The sequence below is a fragment of the Rhinolophus sinicus genome, chromosome 6, assembly GCF_057876585.1.
Source record: "Rhinolophus sinicus isolate RSI-liver-muscle chromosome 6, RSI-T2T, whole genome shotgun sequence".
Classification (NCBI taxonomy): domain Eukaryota; kingdom Metazoa; phylum Chordata; class Mammalia; order Chiroptera; family Rhinolophidae; genus Rhinolophus; species Rhinolophus sinicus.
The window spans coordinates 34,832,797-34,850,336 of record NC_142506.1 but is presented as its reverse complement, the minus strand read 5'-3'; the positions used below and the strand labels follow the sequence as shown (position 1 = coordinate 34,850,336).

General features: G+C 39.4%; 1 protein-coding gene and 1 long non-coding RNA gene across 3 annotated transcripts in view; one reads left to right on the top strand and one right to left on the bottom strand.

The window, feature by feature from the left end:
• The window catches only part of PTDSS1 (phosphatidylserine synthase 1), a 70,481-nt gene that overhangs the window by 30,539 nt on the left and 22,402 nt on the right, over nucleotides 1–17,540 (top strand). For both annotated transcript variants that reach the window (XM_019718401.2, XM_019718402.2), the window contains exons 5-9: nucleotides 1,461–1,619; nucleotides 5,370–5,521; nucleotides 8,564–8,705; nucleotides 10,612–10,724; nucleotides 13,606–13,671. In XM_019718401.2, coding sequence (XP_019573960.1) covers nucleotides 1,461–1,619; nucleotides 5,370–5,521; nucleotides 8,564–8,705; nucleotides 10,612–10,724; nucleotides 13,606–13,671 — 632 coding nt within the window. The remainder of the gene's footprint in view (nucleotides 1–1,460; nucleotides 1,620–5,369; nucleotides 5,522–8,563; nucleotides 8,706–10,611; nucleotides 10,725–13,605; nucleotides 13,672–17,540) is intronic.
• Nucleotides 13,082–17,488, bottom strand: LOC141567916 (uncharacterized). Its single transcript, XR_012490890.2, has 3 exons — nucleotides 17,378–17,488; nucleotides 15,019–15,116; nucleotides 13,082–13,217 (listed from the first exon to the last, which is right to left on the bottom strand). It is a non-coding gene; the product is annotated as an uncharacterized LOC141567916 (long non-coding RNA).

Sequence of the window (17,540 nt, the reverse complement as noted above, 5' to 3'; positions counted from 1 at the left end):
CTTGATTTCTTCCTGGAAAAAGCACAGTGGAGGAGACAGCTTTAGACTTGGGCCATGTGGCCTTGCTCGTACAATCCCCTTTCCCCCTGAATTTATCAGGCTTCTCCTCCCCATCCTACTGGACAACCACAAGCTTTTCCCCAAAAGGAGGGAGCAGACGAGAACTCTCCGTGGCATGTGTAGGCAATTAATGTCCAAAGACTTTGGAGTTCATATGTTCTTCTTCCATGGTTACCAACCTTGGAAATGACAGAGTGAGTGAGAGAGTGGGGCAAGAGGCCTAGAGCGTGTAGTATGGATATCCTTCTACACTGAGAAGGATGCCTTACCCAGCCCCCGGCCCCCACAAACACACACACACACACACTCAAAATGATCTGATTCATCATCTGAGAAATCATTTTGTTTATAGAGAATCAATTACAGGAAGCAAAAGTGAATATAGAGACCAGTTAAAAATCTCTATAGTCTTACCCTGGAGGTGGGTACTCAGGTACTTATTAGAACATCATCTGTACTTTTTTGAATACCTGAAACATTTCATAATTTTCAAAGCTATTGTGGACATCTAAGCAAGTAATAATAGTGTTGGTGAGATGGAGAAAAGAAATGCTTGGGGAGGTGAAATGAATAGGACTTGGTGTTGGGCTAAGTGTTGGGCAGCGGGGGTGAGGATGGAGCCACGGAGATCAGCCCTCAGACCAGTTGGGAGGTAGACAGAGTTTTCCGTTACCTCCATTAAGTAATGTTGATTTTAAATTGCTTAAGGATATATTAAAAACAAAAAGATACTAGAAATGGAACCAAAATTCTTAAAAGTTTTGTGTTTTTTAATATTTGAATTATGTAGTATCTGATACATTTTAGAGTTGGGGTCATTCTGTTTTTTCTAGTTTCTGAAGTTGACTGCTTCAGCTTTTTTAGTAGAAGCATTTAAGGCTTTACACTTCACTTCTTTCTAAGTTTTGTTTAACTGCATCACATCATTTTTTATAATACGGTATTTTCATTATCATTTAATACCAAATATATTTTAAGTTTCTATTATGATTTCTTCCTTAAGCCATGGTATTTAGAGATGTGTTTTTAAATTTCCTAACTTGTTGGGATTCGACTTATTCCTTTGTTATTGGCATTTTATTATGTCTTTGTTACTTGCCTTAGCATAGTTACCTTATGGTCAGGTGACGTAGTTTTTTAGGATGTGTTAAGCCTTTGTAAAATTATTTTGTTTCTCATTTTAACCCAGCTTTTGCAATTCAGAGCAAAACAGTTCTAATTTATAAGTTCTAACACTTGTCCATTTTTTCTTCAAGTATCCAGTTATTAAAATTTTTTTATTGGGCAGGACTACATATGTTAGTTGTCAAGGTCACATCAGTTCCCATTTATTATCAGAATCCTGGAAACAAGTTGATTTTTAGAGTATCATTAATTATTTTCCTTTTTGCTTTAAACAGGAGTATGCTGTGAACTGCCATGTTATCACCTGGGAGAGGATTATCAGTCATTTTGATATATTTGCATTTGGACATTTCTGGGGCTGGGCCATGAAGGCCTTGTTGATCCGTAGTTATGGTCTCTGCTGGACCATCAGTATTACATGGGAGCTAACTGAGGTAAGAAGGAGGGATGGGCCATTATCTAGACGCTGCAGTGTGGATAGTCTGTATGTAGGAAGAAGAAAGTCTGTTAGTTAACAGTCAAGCAGTCCATTCTCCAGCCCCTGTGGTACAAAACTGTATTTAAACCACCCCTTAGGAGTATTTTATAGCTTTCTGAGAAAAAAAGTAACTCCTTGTTAAAGTCTGCTTCTATCTTACAAATCTTAAAGAGAAACAAGTGAAATAAAGCTAAAGAATGAAGTTGAAATCACAAGTGAGACAAATAAAGGGTACGTAAATGAGATCTGCTTAGAAGTAAATAAGTAGTTTACCCACTAACTGGTTTCCAGTTTGAGATCAATAGGATTGTGGTGTTTAGGAATTACAGAGGCACTCATGCTACTTTGTAACTGAAAAATGGATTCCCAATATAGCTCTAATATCTCAGTAATTGAAAGTATTCTCATTTAATGAATGAAAGAGATATATTCTTGAAAAACTATTAGCAAAATGAAATTTTGGGAACTAATTCATTTATTGTTGAGTTATTCTTACTCATTCCCAAGGAACAAAATTTGGCTATGTGCACAGTATGTTTCTCAGTACCAGTCATTATCCTGACCCTAACTTAGAGAAGCATGCCACTTAGATATAGCTTTTATTAAAGTGCCTCTCATGGCCCTGGAGTCTAGAATTACAAGTTCAGGATGTCAGCAGCTTTGGTTCCCTTTGAGAGCTGTGAGGGAGAATCTACACCAGTCTTCTCTTAGCTTCTCATGGTTTGCTGGCCATCTTTGGTGTTTCCTGGCTTATGGCTCATCATCCAATCTGTGCTTTCCTCTTTACATGGCATTCTCTCTGTGTGTATTCACATGGCGTTCCATTTATAATGCCACCAGTCATATTGGATTAGGGGCCCACCCTACTCCAGTATGACCTCCTAACTAATTACATGTGCAATGACTCTGTTTCCAAATGAGGTCCTATTATGAGGAACTGGAGGTTAGGACTTCAACATACAGATTTTGAGGTGATACAATTCAATCCATAACAGTGCCCTCCATTGTACATACATCATCCTAAACCCTCACCATGAGCCAGAAAAGCCAGTGTATATGCCCCATGTACACCTGAGGGAACCAGAGCTCAGAGGCTTGCTTCATGAGGTGAGCCAAGATTGGATTCCGGATGTGTAGCCCATGTTCATCCTGTCTTAGCATGTTCTACCTCTGTGACTTCCAGGCACCTTCATAACCTGGCCGCAGTGTGACCTTGTGCAAAGCACTTGACCTTTCGCAGCTTCCTCTTCCCTCACACTACAGACTAGGCCTTCTGCATCTTCCTTTGCCTGCTCCTCAGTGTCTTGTCATCCCAAGTCCTATAGATGCTCTTTTCTGAACACCTTCCAGTCCATTTAAGTCTTTCCACACCTTTGCTTCTACTATATTGAATCCACCATTGTCTCTTGTCTGAATTACTTGTCTCCTCCCTTCATATAATCTTTTGACAAAGTGACCCTTTTCAGACCTCAACCCAGTCATGTCCTTGTCCTACTAATAACTCTTTGGATTTTGTCTTAAGAGTAATGGACAAACACTAAACTTGTTACCCAGCCTACAAGGCTTGGTGTTAATTGGCCCCGGCCCACCTCCCCATCCTCCTCGAGATCCCTCTCCACAGAGCTCTCTGTGTTCTTGCCATCTTTGCTTTCTTTGTTTCAAAGACTGTACTTTCCTCCCACAGAGCCCTCCTCCAAGCTGTTACCTCTCTTCCCTACTCCCTCCACTAGCTATGTTCCATGTTGGTACACCAGAAATAGAGCTCCTGGACCTTCTCCTTTGAAATGCTCAGCACATTTTAGACCAGGGGTGCCCAATCTTTTTTCAACGTTTTTTACCAAGGGCCATATGCGGTAAAATACACAAACAGCCAGGCCACTCACTCGAGGTGAAGTACGTATTGCCTCACCTGGTTTATTTAAGTAAACTAAATATATTTTTGGAATTTGCTGCGGGCCAATTAAAAATGGATTGTGGGCTGCAGTTGGCCCATGGGCTGCAGATTGGACATCCATGTTTTAGATACTTGATAAGTGTCTCTTTTCTGCTAAACATTATGCCTTGAGAGGGCAGTGCCCATATCTGCATAGTCCCAGATGCTCTGCCTACAGCATGGCAGATAATTCCCAAATCCCTCGTGAAGGAATGAATGCTACTACTACCTCTAGGTCCTCCTACTCAGGTCTCTCAGGGACCCATCTCATCCTTAGAATCTGGTACTTTCCAGGAAAGCCCCTTAGGCAGAAGTATGTCCACCACAGCCCATTCCCCTACATAGCTTCGTTTCAGCAAATATGTGTCATCAACTCTTGCTATAGTTTCTTTCTTCCCTAAGGGCAAGAGTTTATGCTCCATCTCATAGCTGGGAACTTGGGACTGTATCTCATGGGAAGTGATTGGTCCACCTGGGGTCAGAACGCAGCCGCAAACCATCACATGCAGTAGCTGTTTTGCATCTTCTGGTCAGCAGGCATGTTAAGAAGGCAAACTCCTCATATTTATAATGTTTTACAGTCTACCAAATCCTTTCATGAATAGTTTTATGTTGTAGTGTTCATTATATTACTCCAGCCATTTGTAATTACGGGTTGCCTCTTTCCAGAGAACTCCCAGGCCATGTCTCTGTAATTGCAGACCTTAAAATGAGCCTTTACACAACAAAGCATTCTGCTCTGTACACAGCTGATAGGCCCTTTGTTTTGAACAAAAGGATTTCCATAATAGACTTCGGTACCACCTTTGATCTTACTGTTACCCTTTCTGTAATGTCTTCATCTCTGTCTCTCTAAACCACTCATTTCTGTCCTCAATGATCCCACTCCTATATGTCTTCCTTCCAGAAGCCTTTTCCAATTGCCATCTGTCAGAAAGAATCTGTCTTGTCCCCACCGTGTTCCATTTATGTCACCATTGTAATACTCGCCACAGCCTACCTTATTTGGTGGTTCTGGATAACAATGTGACTCTCGCCCTTGAGATCAAGAATCTTGACTTCCTTTTTGTCTCACCACCTAGCACATCACAGGAGCTTAATAAAAGATTATTATTATTGTGAATTGGTTAGTGTGAGATTTCCTATTAAGCTATCAGTTTCCTACATCATGTCATCAAGACCTAACCTTTCTACTTTTATAGCTTACTCACTGTTTTACCCAAATATCTTTGGAATATTTCTACAATGCACAGCTTGAATATAAAGCTGATAACTTTGAGTATTATGCTCATGCTTTGTTGGCAGGTATGAAAACTTTTCTCATTTTCCCTTCCTGGGTCCTTATCATGTTGTCATTAGCCAATGTAATTCATCAGTAGAATTTTTTAAAGAGGGACCTTCATTTCTTTAAAGCTCTATGTCAGAAGAAGAGCTGTTTGAATTAGTACTGTTTGTAAACCATCCACAATATGAAAAACAAGAACGAGAATACAGACTATGCTCTTTTTTTTAATACATTAGTAAAACCTAGTATGTCAACAACTTTTCCTAAAACAATATACAGAGGGTGTCCAAAAAAATGTATACACATTTTAAGAAAGGAAAAATCTGTATTAAAATTGTGATACTCAATATATACCGATAACAAAAGATGAATACAAGCCATGTGTATACATTTTTTTGACACCCCCCGGTATTATTAAAAGGAAATTTATCTTTTCATGTGGTATCCCAATTTTTCTTTTTACAACCATCATCTGTTGTGTTTCTCAGCTTTTCTTCATGCATCTTCTGCCCAATTTTGCTGAGTGCTGGTGGGATCAGGTCATTCTGGACATCCTGTTGTGCAACGGCGGCGGCATCTGGTTGGGCATGGTTGTTTGCCGGTTTTTAGAGATGAGGACTTACCACTGGGCAAGCTTCAAGTGAGTCGTCTTCTTTCTGGACATCAGTCACAGTTTTCACACTGTATATTTTAATTACTCTAGTAGCATGCAATGTTAGTACAGTCTTCGATGATAAAGAATAAATTATACATTAGTAATTGAAACTTATAGTAAACCTAATTTCAGGCATTCATTCAGAAAATGCTAAATCATTACTATTTTCTCAAATCCATCCCCTCCTTTTTATTCTTATGCCTCACTTGCATTCAGGCTTAATTAGTCCCCTGTCCCCAGATAACCCCTCAAAGCCTCACACCATTGCTTGAGTGATCTTTTTAAGAATGTCCGATTCTTCATGTCATTCCCCCGTGATGTCTTCTCATGGTCTTTAGGACAAAGTGTACATCTGTGGTCCCTTTCTCCACGCTCTCCTGAGCCTGTGTACATACTCTTTTACCTGAGTTTGACCTGTGTTCCCATGGGCCAGGCTGGCTGGTCCTTTTCTTTCCTGACTCGAGTCACTTGTTTACTCTTCAGATAGTCGTCTCTGATTTTATAAAATAGCTGCATGTTCCTCCTCTGCTTCCGTGGAGGACAGTGCACACCTCCATCGTTGTTTATCCTGCCTTTCTGAACTTGTACCTCACTTTGACTGTGGCAGGAACCCTGCCATTGATAAAGAGGAAAAGAACAACGGTAATGATAATGAAAGTAGTAGTTGTTTTTATTGTGTTTAAATCTTTGCTTATGTATATAACAAAGTAGGAGCATTTCCCAACATTTAAATATTCTTCTAAAACATGATTTTGAAGGGTTTCATTGTGTCCCAATCTATGGATAAATGATAACGTATTTAACTAATTCCCTAATTTTACAGCAATTTAGTTGTTTCATCGTTTTCACATTTATAATGAAGGCTAGAGTGAACATTCTTGACAATCTATCTTTGTGTGCATCTCTGATTTAAAAAAAAATAAATTCTTAGAAGTACAATATGCCAATTTATATTCTCACATGTATACACCAACGTATATATGTGTTCATTTCACTATTGCTTTGAATTTTATTTTTAAACCTTTGCCAGTTTTATTACACATGAAATTGTGTAATATTTGTGTGAAATTGTGTGAATTTCATTTCTATTTTTATTGAATTCTTTTATTAGTAATTTTTTTTAGATTAAGGATATTTACATTTTGTCCTAAATATAACTTTATTTTTCCTTTGTCATCTCCTTCTAATTTTGTTTGTGGTAGGTTTGCCATTTAAACTTTAAAAGCTTTAAATTTTTTTGTTTAGGTAAATGTTAACTGTATTTTCTTCTAGTTCTTTAATGGTTTAGTCTTTTTATTATAAGTAACTTATTTAATTGATCTTAAATTTATTTTGGAATATGATGTAAATGGGAGATTTTAGTGTTTTTGCAGTTGATTAACCAGTTTTCCTCATTCGTTTTATTAATAATTCTTTCTTTGGCTAGTCACTTGAAAGCATGCTTTTAAATATATTTAAGGCAGTATAAAATGTAAAAAAAAAATTGTAGCTGTGCTGGATATTACTCCAAGCAAGCTCTATAAACAGTATCTCATTTGAGCCATGTATCAATCCTAGAGTCCACACTATTCTCTTCATTGTAGGGATGAGGACACTGAGACTTAGGTTTAGTAATTTACCTAAGGACACACAGCTAGCAAGCAGTTAAGTCTGAATTTGCGTCAGACTGTCTGGCTCCTTGAACACTGCCATAATGCTTCCCTACTTTCATATATTTATGCTTCAAATTTGACTTGAGAGTCATTTTGTCAGGTTACCAAGACGTAAACTAAACTAATAAACAGAAAATTCCACTGGTGTTTTTTTTTTTTTTTTAAGTTACATTAAATGTACAAACAAATATAGTTTAACTTAAGTTGAATCAACCTCTTCATTCTATTAAAATATTCCAATTCTCGATCGTGCTGTATTTCTCTGTTTATTCCCATCTTTCTCTACCTCTTTCCATGAAGTTTTGCCATTTTTAAAAATGTAGGTCCTTTATAGTTCTTGTTTATTTGGGGGTAGTGTGTATTTTTTGTTGCTTTTGCTTTTCTGCTTCAAATCTACTTGCTGTGAGATTTTTCCCACTACCTACTTGTTGATGGGTAGGTGAGTGAATGAAGGAACGAACCTGGTTTCCTTTCGTTCCCCTCTCCTCCCCGCAAAAAGAATAAAAGTCCTGCTTGTTTACACTTGTGCCTTCAGCACTTAGCACAGTGTCTGAGACATAAAGTTCCTTGATATAAGTCTTTGTTGAATTAAAGAGTCTTTACGGTTATTAAATGCTATTTTTACCTTGGATTTCGGCTCTCCTGGACTAGTGACAGGGCTGGAATGCACACCTAGCTCTGAGGCTTGCAAGGTGAGCCTGCACCAGCCAGTTGTTCTCTCTGAGCCTAAATATTCTCCCTTGCAATTTGTGGGCTGTTTATGTCTATCATGAGAGTATGAGATTTTTTAATTGAGTCATTTCTAGGATTAAAACTGAGAAAGGTTAAAAATCACTGTTCTTCAATCCAAGCTACTCACTCTTCTGAGGAAGATACGGGGTGAAGAAATGATGTGGGAGAGAGACCTCAAGAGTGTGTGTTCTCTGTTTTACTAAAATGCTCTGACCTGGGAGGCGAACAGTGAATGGGAATCGGATCCTCACTGGCACCCTTCTTTTTCCTGGCCTGGTTCCAGATGGTTGTCTGTAATGCCTCTCAGCTTCTTTTGTCACCAGTTTGCAAATTAAGGCCTCTCCTGGCTCTGCAGTGACCTGACGTCTGTGCTGTGCCTGTCATCCCTGAAATTCCCCAACGAGTGGGCTGCTTTCAGTGCTTCACCTGTGAATAGAGACCATTGTTGGAGAGATGGTTCTGATAGAAAGGAATCTTTTTGTTGGAGAGATGGTTCTGATAGAAAGGAATCTTTTTGTTCGGAGGATTGGTTGTAAAATAGTCAATGAACAGGTTTTGTTTCATTTTGTTTCTTTTTTGTATACATATATTTTCCCCTTCCTTATCTCTTTGGATTTTCACTGCAGCTGTTCTCTTCTTACAGGGACATCCACACCACCACCGGGAAAATCAAAAGAGCTGTGCTCCAGTTTACTCCTGCTAGCTGGACCTACGTTCGATGGTTTGACCCCAAATCTTCATTTCAGAGAGTGGCTGGAATATACCTTTTCATGATCATCTGGCAGGTAATTTTTTAGATGTCCAGAACTAGGAAAAGACTAAAAACCACCCAGAAATTTAGAGGTAATGCTAGTTCACATTGTTTACCAGCTAGATGCTTCAGGAGATCTAATGTTCTGTAGCTAACCTACGGGATAATTAAGCAGAGTGATGTTATTACGCCTAAGGTCTTGCTTCATCATGAAGGCATTTTAAAATATGGATCTTTGAATTACAAATAAGAAATAGATTAAAATAGCCTGAAAAAGCTCATGTCAGCATCCGTTACCCAGTGAGTTGGGCATTGGATTGCTTTTTAGAATGATCATTTTCATGACCAAAGGAACAAATAAATGCAAGGCTATTTTTATGTTACAAATTCAATGTTTTATTTTTAAAATTGTGCCTCAGCTGTTTCACTTTGGGTAATTTGTAAAGAACTAAATAAAGAAGGCCTCTGCTACCTGTGGGAATTGGTGCCCCGGAGGACATGGGTCCTGCAGAGTGGTGTCTGCAGTGGAGAGAAGCTCTTGTCATAAGCAGACCATTACATGATTGAGGTACTTCAGATAGCAAAGGGTCTTGGAAAAGGATTATCAAACATCTCTGTTTTCCAGAGACAATCCTTTTTAATTGATCCTCCTTGCCCAGGCTAATTGTTCCACAACTTTGGAAGACTAGCTGAGGGAAGCCAGCTTTTTCACCTGATGAGTCTTTCAGAATCGCCAGAAATTATAATTTGAACACATATGCACAAAATACTCCCAACATAAGGAAAAAAATCAGTATGTGTCACTTTCAAAAAAGACAATCCTTGTCCACACATGGCGAATAATAATGCCCATCTCAAGAAATGGAGTTTTTGGATATAGAACTGTATGTAAGTAATTAGTCACCATGGTTTGGGGAAGTCAGTATGTATAAAAATGGGAGTGTAAATGGACTGAGATTAAGTTTTATCAGGGCAATGTCAGAGAAGGTATAGGTTTTCTTCTGCTACAAGAACTGAAGAGGATTTTGGATTTGTTCAGGAAAGATAGCAGTGTGCTCCTAGAATGGAAGCATTCCACAGGGTACACCTTCCCTGAGTGTGAGCATTGTGCTATGAATCAGCTTTCCATGTGTGGTGTTAATTAGTGGACCACTTTTTATTCTATATCCTTGAAGTCAGTTCTATGGGAAAAGACACATGTTATATGTCACTAAAATGAACCTACTGGTCCATATGATATATTCTTAAAGTAGTAACCTTTCCTAGTCTCTGCCTGTTGCTTAATCTGGAGGGGCAATGTAGGCTCCAGGCTCTGGGCATTGAGCTTGTCCCTGCTGAAGTCTCTTTTGTGCTGCTAAGGACTCTTCTGTGAGCTGTACTTGGATGCTAAGCTCAAGGGAGACACCCACTACCCCGAGGTGCCACTTGGACCAGCCCTTCATACCCACTTCTATGAGCTGCCTTTGGTTGGGGATCTGCTGGGTCCCAGGCATCCAGGCTTGTGCTAAACTAGTCCACAGTCATCCCTCAAGCTTCTTTTGGTTATTAAAGATTTACTTTCCTATAGTTGCAATTCTTTTAGACCTGGCCTGATTTCTGTAAGGCCGCATAAGTTTTCCATGGTACATACGAGTACTTATTTTCATGATTTCTGCAGTTTTTATAGCACGTCTTTCCCAACTATCCCAGCAGATCACACACATGACCCAAGTGACAATTATGCAAACCACCTGGTGCCTTTCCCACCACCCCCGTACCTCCTCCTGGACCCCTGATTATTTGGTGCCCATATTGTACCGGCTTTTACCAAGTTTAAATAGCAGACCTTGGAAGATCCAGTGTATTTTCTAAAAATGCCTTGGACATACCCATTATTTTTAGTTGTGGAATATCCATTTAAGGGAATATATGTTTATGACTAATGCCTCCTTCTTTTTCAGCTGACTGAGTTGAATACCTTCTTCCTGAAACATATCTTTGTGTTCCAAGCCAGTCATCCATTAAGTTGGTGTAGAATTCTCTTTATTGGTGGCATCACGGCTCCCACAGTGAGGTAATTCTATATAAGTTTGTCTATCATTTGAGCATGTTAGCCTGCTTTGTATTCTCCTGTTTAGCATAAGGGAAGTCACACACACTAGCAGATTTTCCATGAAAATATCATTCTAAAGAATTATATATCCATAATATGAAGAAAATGTTTAGCTCTGAGACCTCACTCAGTAACATGAAGTGAACAATCAACACCACACCATTATTTTCAAACCCCTTTACAATCTTCGCTGCTCTTCTTTTTTCCCCCTGTAACATCCTATTAAAAAATAAATGAGTAGCAATGATGCTGAAGTTTTTTTTTAATGAGAGCATTAAAAACTACAAATGTTTTTATGGTGGATCGGAAGTCATAAATGATATTATTTTTAGAATGAGACTTTGTTACCTTTTTTAGAGCCAATTAAATCAATTTCCTTTAAAAAATGTCCTTCCTGTAGTCCACCAAGACAACTGAAATAAGCTTGAATTTTCATGCTATTATTCCCCTGGATTTTTGTAGTGTCATAGAGATGAGGCATTATCCACTCCAGATTGTCCCTTCACATTGACTGATCCCAGTGAACTTCAAAGCAAAACATTGTCTTTTTTTTTTTTCTATTTAGAACTGGCATTGATCAGTAGAAGCACCAAAGATCTCTGCATAGCTGATACAAATACAAACTAAGCAGTTAAAATGATTAGCTTTCAGAAGCTCTAGGGTAACTTAATTTATCATTTTTAATGTGCTTGTAGACTACACAAGTAGAGGCCTCACTTGCCAAGGAGAATAGTATTTTCCTTGGTCAAACATACCCCTTATCCCCATCCAGCACCTCTTGTTCTCATCCATTATTACAATTATATTTGTAATATAAGATTTAGGGATGGATGGATAGGTAGGTAGATAGATAGATAGATAGATAGATAGATAGATAGATAGATAGATAGATAGATAGATGATAGATAGATAGATAGATAGATAGATAGATAGATAGATAGATAGATAGATTAGATAGATAATGTCTTTATATATAACCCCAAATACTGGATTGAGCAAACCAAAGAAGACACAGTGGGTCTTGTGGAGTTAGGTCCAAAATTCCATTTCTTCTTTTTGTGTGTATTTTGAACCAAACAGGAAAGTAACAGTTGGTAAGCCAGCAGCCCTTGAAGTAGTTATCTTATAAATGCTGTTTTTCTTTGGAGTTATTTTCAGGAACATTCAGTTTCTTCGTAAAATTAGGAGTAACCAGTAAGTCAATAAGTGGGGAAAGAAATCTCTTATAAAACAGTAACAAATCACATCCGATTTATCACGAAATTTCAATGTTGTTAAACATTTCAAAACAACCAGAGACTGAAAATCCAAAGTTTTGACTTTTGAGAGCTCTTCAAAATTTTTGCCAAATACTATGGATTTCCACACGATTCTTTTTTGTGTAAAAAAAATTAGCTACTTTCTGTATTCTTACACCACTTGAGGCAGTTCCTATGTAAGGAGATGCTTTAACAAGCTTCTTGGGAAAATGGAAATGCTCTAATCAGTTTTATCACATCCATTCCAGTTAGCAAACAGCAGGCCCTAAAGGAGAAAAAGCTCATAGGCTTCAGGATAAATCATTCACAGCACGTCTCCCTTTTCTTTCTTTTTGGTTAGACTTCACACGAATCTGCTTTGAAAAAATATATCCGCGAACATTCTTTTAATCTGATAATATATAAAGTACAGCATAAGGGGATGGAAACATTAGAGGGTAAAGTAGCTGAATTGGTAAAAGCAAAGTAGGTAATGAAAATGTGAAGTTAGAGGAAAACCTGAATTCTTTATAGATAGAATTCTTCACTGGTGTCTTTGAGGTGAGGAGGCGACCATTCATGGATGAGCTTTAGGTATCTGAATCTCTTGAAAATTAATGCAAAGTTTTGTGTGTGTGTTTTATATTCCTTTATCATAGCTTTCATCAAATCATCAAAGGATTCTGTGACCCCAAAAAGACGATGAGCTCCTGGTTTAGATGCTACTTCTGAAGGGATGGGTTGAGTTTTGGGGTAATCATGAGACTTTAAGCCTGTGCTATCCTATATGGCTGCCACTCACCACGTGGCTGTGAGCACTGGAAATGTGGTTAATCCACATTGAAATGTGCTATAAGATAAAATATACACCAGATTTAAAAGACTTAATACAAAAACAATATAAAATGCTTCTTTATAATGTTTTTAATATATTGGGATAAATAACATATTATGAAAATGAATTTTATCTGTTTCTTTCTACTTTTTTAACGTGGCTACTGGACAATTTTAAATTGCATTTGTGACTCATATTCCTTTTGGGTGGGTGCTCTTCTAAGCCTTTCAACTCAATGTCATTGCCTCTTTTTTCCTATCTTGTCAGTAACATTCAAAGTCATTGGCATTCATTAACAGTGAGGTTCCGACGGGGTCCCCTTCCAGTTCTGAGAGCCAAAACTATATCTTGCTTGCCTGCTTACAATCAGCAACCTTTGTCCTGGAGAGAGAGTCAGAGGAGACAATTAATGACAGTGCAGATGACCCTCGAATTCACCTCTAGAGAGGGAGACTGAAGTACCAACTTGGGGTTACATTGGCACGAGGCTTTGGGAGTCTGTCCCTATTTCAAGACCACCTTTGCTAATAATCTGGCTCTTTAAACCATGCTCCTCTCTCTACAATCCAGCCTGAACGCCTAACTTGTCACAGGAATGTTTCAGCAGGCACCAGCTTCTTAGTCCCTTGACTAGCACTAGACCAGGCAGTTCGAGTATGTGAAAGAAGGCAGGACATTTTTTATACTCACTCTGTGACAGTAATTGAATTCTGTATTGATTTATTGGTCTTACAGAAGCTCTCAGTGAATTCCACCTTTGTCCTTTCAGACAATACTATGCTTACCTCACCGACACACAATGCAAACGTGTGGGAACACAGTGCTGGGTATTTGGGTGAGTAATCTATTATTGTGGAGTTTAAGAAACACTTAAGCCTCTAAATTTCTTTGGTTATTTCTTGACCCTGTATTAAGTGCCTTTCAGTATAATTGTCCTATGAAGGCTTGCTGGTGTTTTGATATGTCTTTCTTTTTTAACATCACCTTTTCTGATTTAAGTCTATTTAAGTTTAGAATAGTTAATTGACAAATTATAGAGAGTACAGAAAAAAAATTTTTTTTAAATAGCAGACCCTGTTATATGAAATAAAAATTAGATACAAAATGGAATGTTCAAATTTCCTCTGAATTAGTTTGGGATATCATCTTGTGATGGGCTTACCCGCACTTCATGTTACTTTCACATCAGAAAGACCCTGCAAAACAGCTGCTTGCTGTATACCAAGGTATAATTTTTTTTGTTCCAAAGAGAACTGATACATAGCCACATGGTCACAATTTATTGTCTTGTTACAGATACAAATGTTGTATCTGAATTTACTATTAAGTGATGAAAGAAACCATAGGTTATCTGATTTATATCCCCTCATGTGGAATATGAGACAGTCTTCAGTATGTCAGGTAAGTGGTTCTGCTTAAACACTATCAACAGTTCACCATGCCATTTAGCAGCCAAAGTTCCAGAGACGACTACAAATCCTTACACGAAGTTCAGCACCTTCCATAGTTTAGATTCAAGATCTAATCTAGGTTCTAAATCGAATGTGACGGTGTATAGAAAATTTGATGAAAACTTGTAGTAGGGAATAAATTACTACTTTCAACAGAGTTTTAAATGGAATAACATTTTTTTCCAATTAAAAAGTGATACATGTACATTGATAAACAGTTCAAGAAGAAACTAAAGATCATCCAAAAAGAATCATTTAGAAATAATTGTTATTAACATTGCAGTGTCATTCCCTTCAAACATTTCTCTCTCTCTCTCTCTCTCTCTCTCTCTCTCTGTGTGTGTGTGTGTGTGTGTGTGTGTGTGTGTGTGTCCAGCTCCCATTCCAGATTTTGAGGGATCACTCAAGTTAGATTTAGGCAAGTCCACTTTTGCCTAAAGACAAAGGGCCATTGTCATTTGTGTCTCATAAGTTCTGTGATGTAAACTGATTTTCTTACCTAAAATGATTTCAGCTTAAAGGGTGATAAGATGGATTAGATTTCTGTTTAGTGATCTAGCAGGAGAAAGAATTTACACATCTGCAAGATTTCTACTATACTGAGCAAAGGCCGTGTGAAGGCACAATTGTGGAGTCATAGAGGGAGGCAGCTGGGGACTTTCTTGTCTTTCCTTATTGTCTTTTCCAAGGAGGCAGTGATCTTTCCTGAATTTGAGCTCTTTACCACTTACCTGTTCCTTCCACTTGCATATTTCTCTTCATATTTAAAAGTCCCTGGCAAGGTGTTACTCTACTGTGGAGTGGATATGTTCTCCACAGAACTGTTTACCTGTTGTGGAAAAGGAGATGTGGATTAGAGAGAGGTAGTGTTACAGTAAAGTTTGTTTCTAATAGAGCAGTCAAAAAATATAATCCCTTGGAGGGAGAAGTGGCGAAGATAAACTAGGCCAGAGTGGCAGAAAATGCTGCTACATAAAGTTGCGCCTTGTTGAAAAGTGATAAAGGGAAATGCAGAGGAGAAATCATTTGGCTAATTTAGTGTGTTTTATTGAGAATTGAGAACTCCCAATCTAGTGATATCAAGATTAATGAATCTTGAGAACGAGTGGGCCATGATGAAAAAGAACAGATTCCTCTCCATTATTCATATACAGCAGGTCCACCTGGCTGCATGAATCAGGGCTGCCTGTGCACGGTTGGTGAAGGGGATGCAGGAGGCCTGAGTCTCTGGTCTCTCGTCTCTGAGTGTTTGCCCCTGGGAACCCACCACCTCCCCTCTTCTGCCCCATCCTTCCCCCACCTCCTTGTTGCCCTTATTTTGTCTTTTTCCATCTCCTATCAAAACAGCAAACTTTTAAATGTCTGATTTCCTTTAATCACTAGTAACTGATTTACAGCTTTTTTCACTAATTTTGGAGTAATTCAGGCTTTTGCAAGGTGTGGCGATGTGGGAGTACAGAGTAGGAGCGGTCTATCTAGTGACATTCGAGTTTTGCCTTTAGGGAACTTGCGGGTGGTGGTGAGGGGGGTAGGTCAAGCAGGACCTCCTGAGGCGTCTTTCCCACAATTCTACATCTTTTTCTCCCGAAGAGGGCAGTTTTCTTTTCCGTAAATGTTATACCCTCAAAAAGTTTGTATTAATTACTCACTGATGTGACTAAATACAGACTTAACAATGTGGTCCCCTACAGTTGTGCCAGAGATCTGAGCTTTTAAGCCTTTTTTATATTTAAAAGTGCTGTGCCCAGCACAGATAGGACTCTGTCCAGCTAGGGAATGGGGACCCACCAGGGAGAAGGCAGTAGTGTGAAGAAGTAGGCTTCTCCTCTCTTTAGAAAGTCACATCCCATTACTTGAGCTCTGTGGGAGTATGAGGGCCAAACCGATAGGAACAGGTCCCCCTGGTATGCTCTTTACATTGTCTCTATCTTCGTCATTCTCCCCACTCCACCCTTGTTATAATTGAGCTTCTGTGCCTGAATTAGCCTGGTTTATAAAGAAAAGCTGTTTGATTACTTGGCCCTGGAAGGACCAAGCTTTGGCTTTAGTGTGAGTGAATGGCTTTCCTCCTTCCTGAAAGTTCCTGGGTTGCTCTTTCAGGGGTTGGGTAAGTATGGACTGTGCCTGGGCGCCGCCTCGCTGTTAGAACTGCCCTTCATCCCATGAGTTTCCTGGCCTCATGTCATCCCAACCCAACTAGTACTTCCATCACAATGCGTTTGGGACCTCTGCTGCTCTAACTTGTTCTCTCCCAGCTCAGCTCCAAACCAGCAGGTCCTCTTTCCATCCTCCCCTCCCCTGTCTTCCCCACAGTATCTGCCATCTCACAATTGTTCTCTTCCTCCCGCAGCAGCTGCCCTGGTTTTCCTCATACTCTTCTGTTTCTTCTGGGTGTTCTCTGTTGCCTTCCCATTCCACCCTCTTCTCCCCTCCACAATGTCTTATAATTGTTATTCTTCTTCCAGGCTCTTTTTTTTTTTTTTTTTTTTAAAGGATAAACACAGCCATGTAGCACGGGGTCCTTCCAGGAGGAGGGGAATAGGAGGTGTCATCCAACTCTTGACCCTTCTCAGCACTACCTGGCCACCATCTTCCCATTGACCTTTGTTTCATAGCCTTTCTGGCCTGCCCTCGCCTGCCCTCCGTTGGTACACATCTGTGTTTCAGGCCCTCAGCACCCACACTGCTAGGGTAGCTTTGTAGCTGGTTTTCTTTTCCTAGCACCTTCCCCTTCACCCCGTCCTCCTCCATCAGGATTGTTCCTTCTTTATCCTGCCTCTCCCTGCTCCTGTGCTCAGAAACAGCTCCCTGACAGCCCCAAACCCCTGGCAGTCACTATTTTTAGCAGCTGAATCCATTTCCTCAAATGACCTCTTACCCCCAAACCTATTAATAATAGATACATCAAAACAAGTGATCAGAACTATACGGGTATCCCACGCATGACCCTTTTGACCTCTTCTCACCCTCCCCACCCTGCCCAGGGGGTTCTTGGGAAGTCAGTAATTTCCAGGAGCACAGTTGAAAGTTTTTCTTATCTGGTAAGCACAGCTCAGCTGTCACTTCCTCCAAAAAGGCATTTCTGCTTACCCTAATCAGAACTGGACTCGCTTCGGAAGACTTCCTGGCTACCTGTGTGATGGCATAATAGTTGTGTCACGTTATACATGTCTCATTTCCACTGTTGGAGGGTCATCTCCTGGCTGGCCACGCCTGGAGCTGTCCCATCTTGTGCAGCTATGGGGCAGTGTTT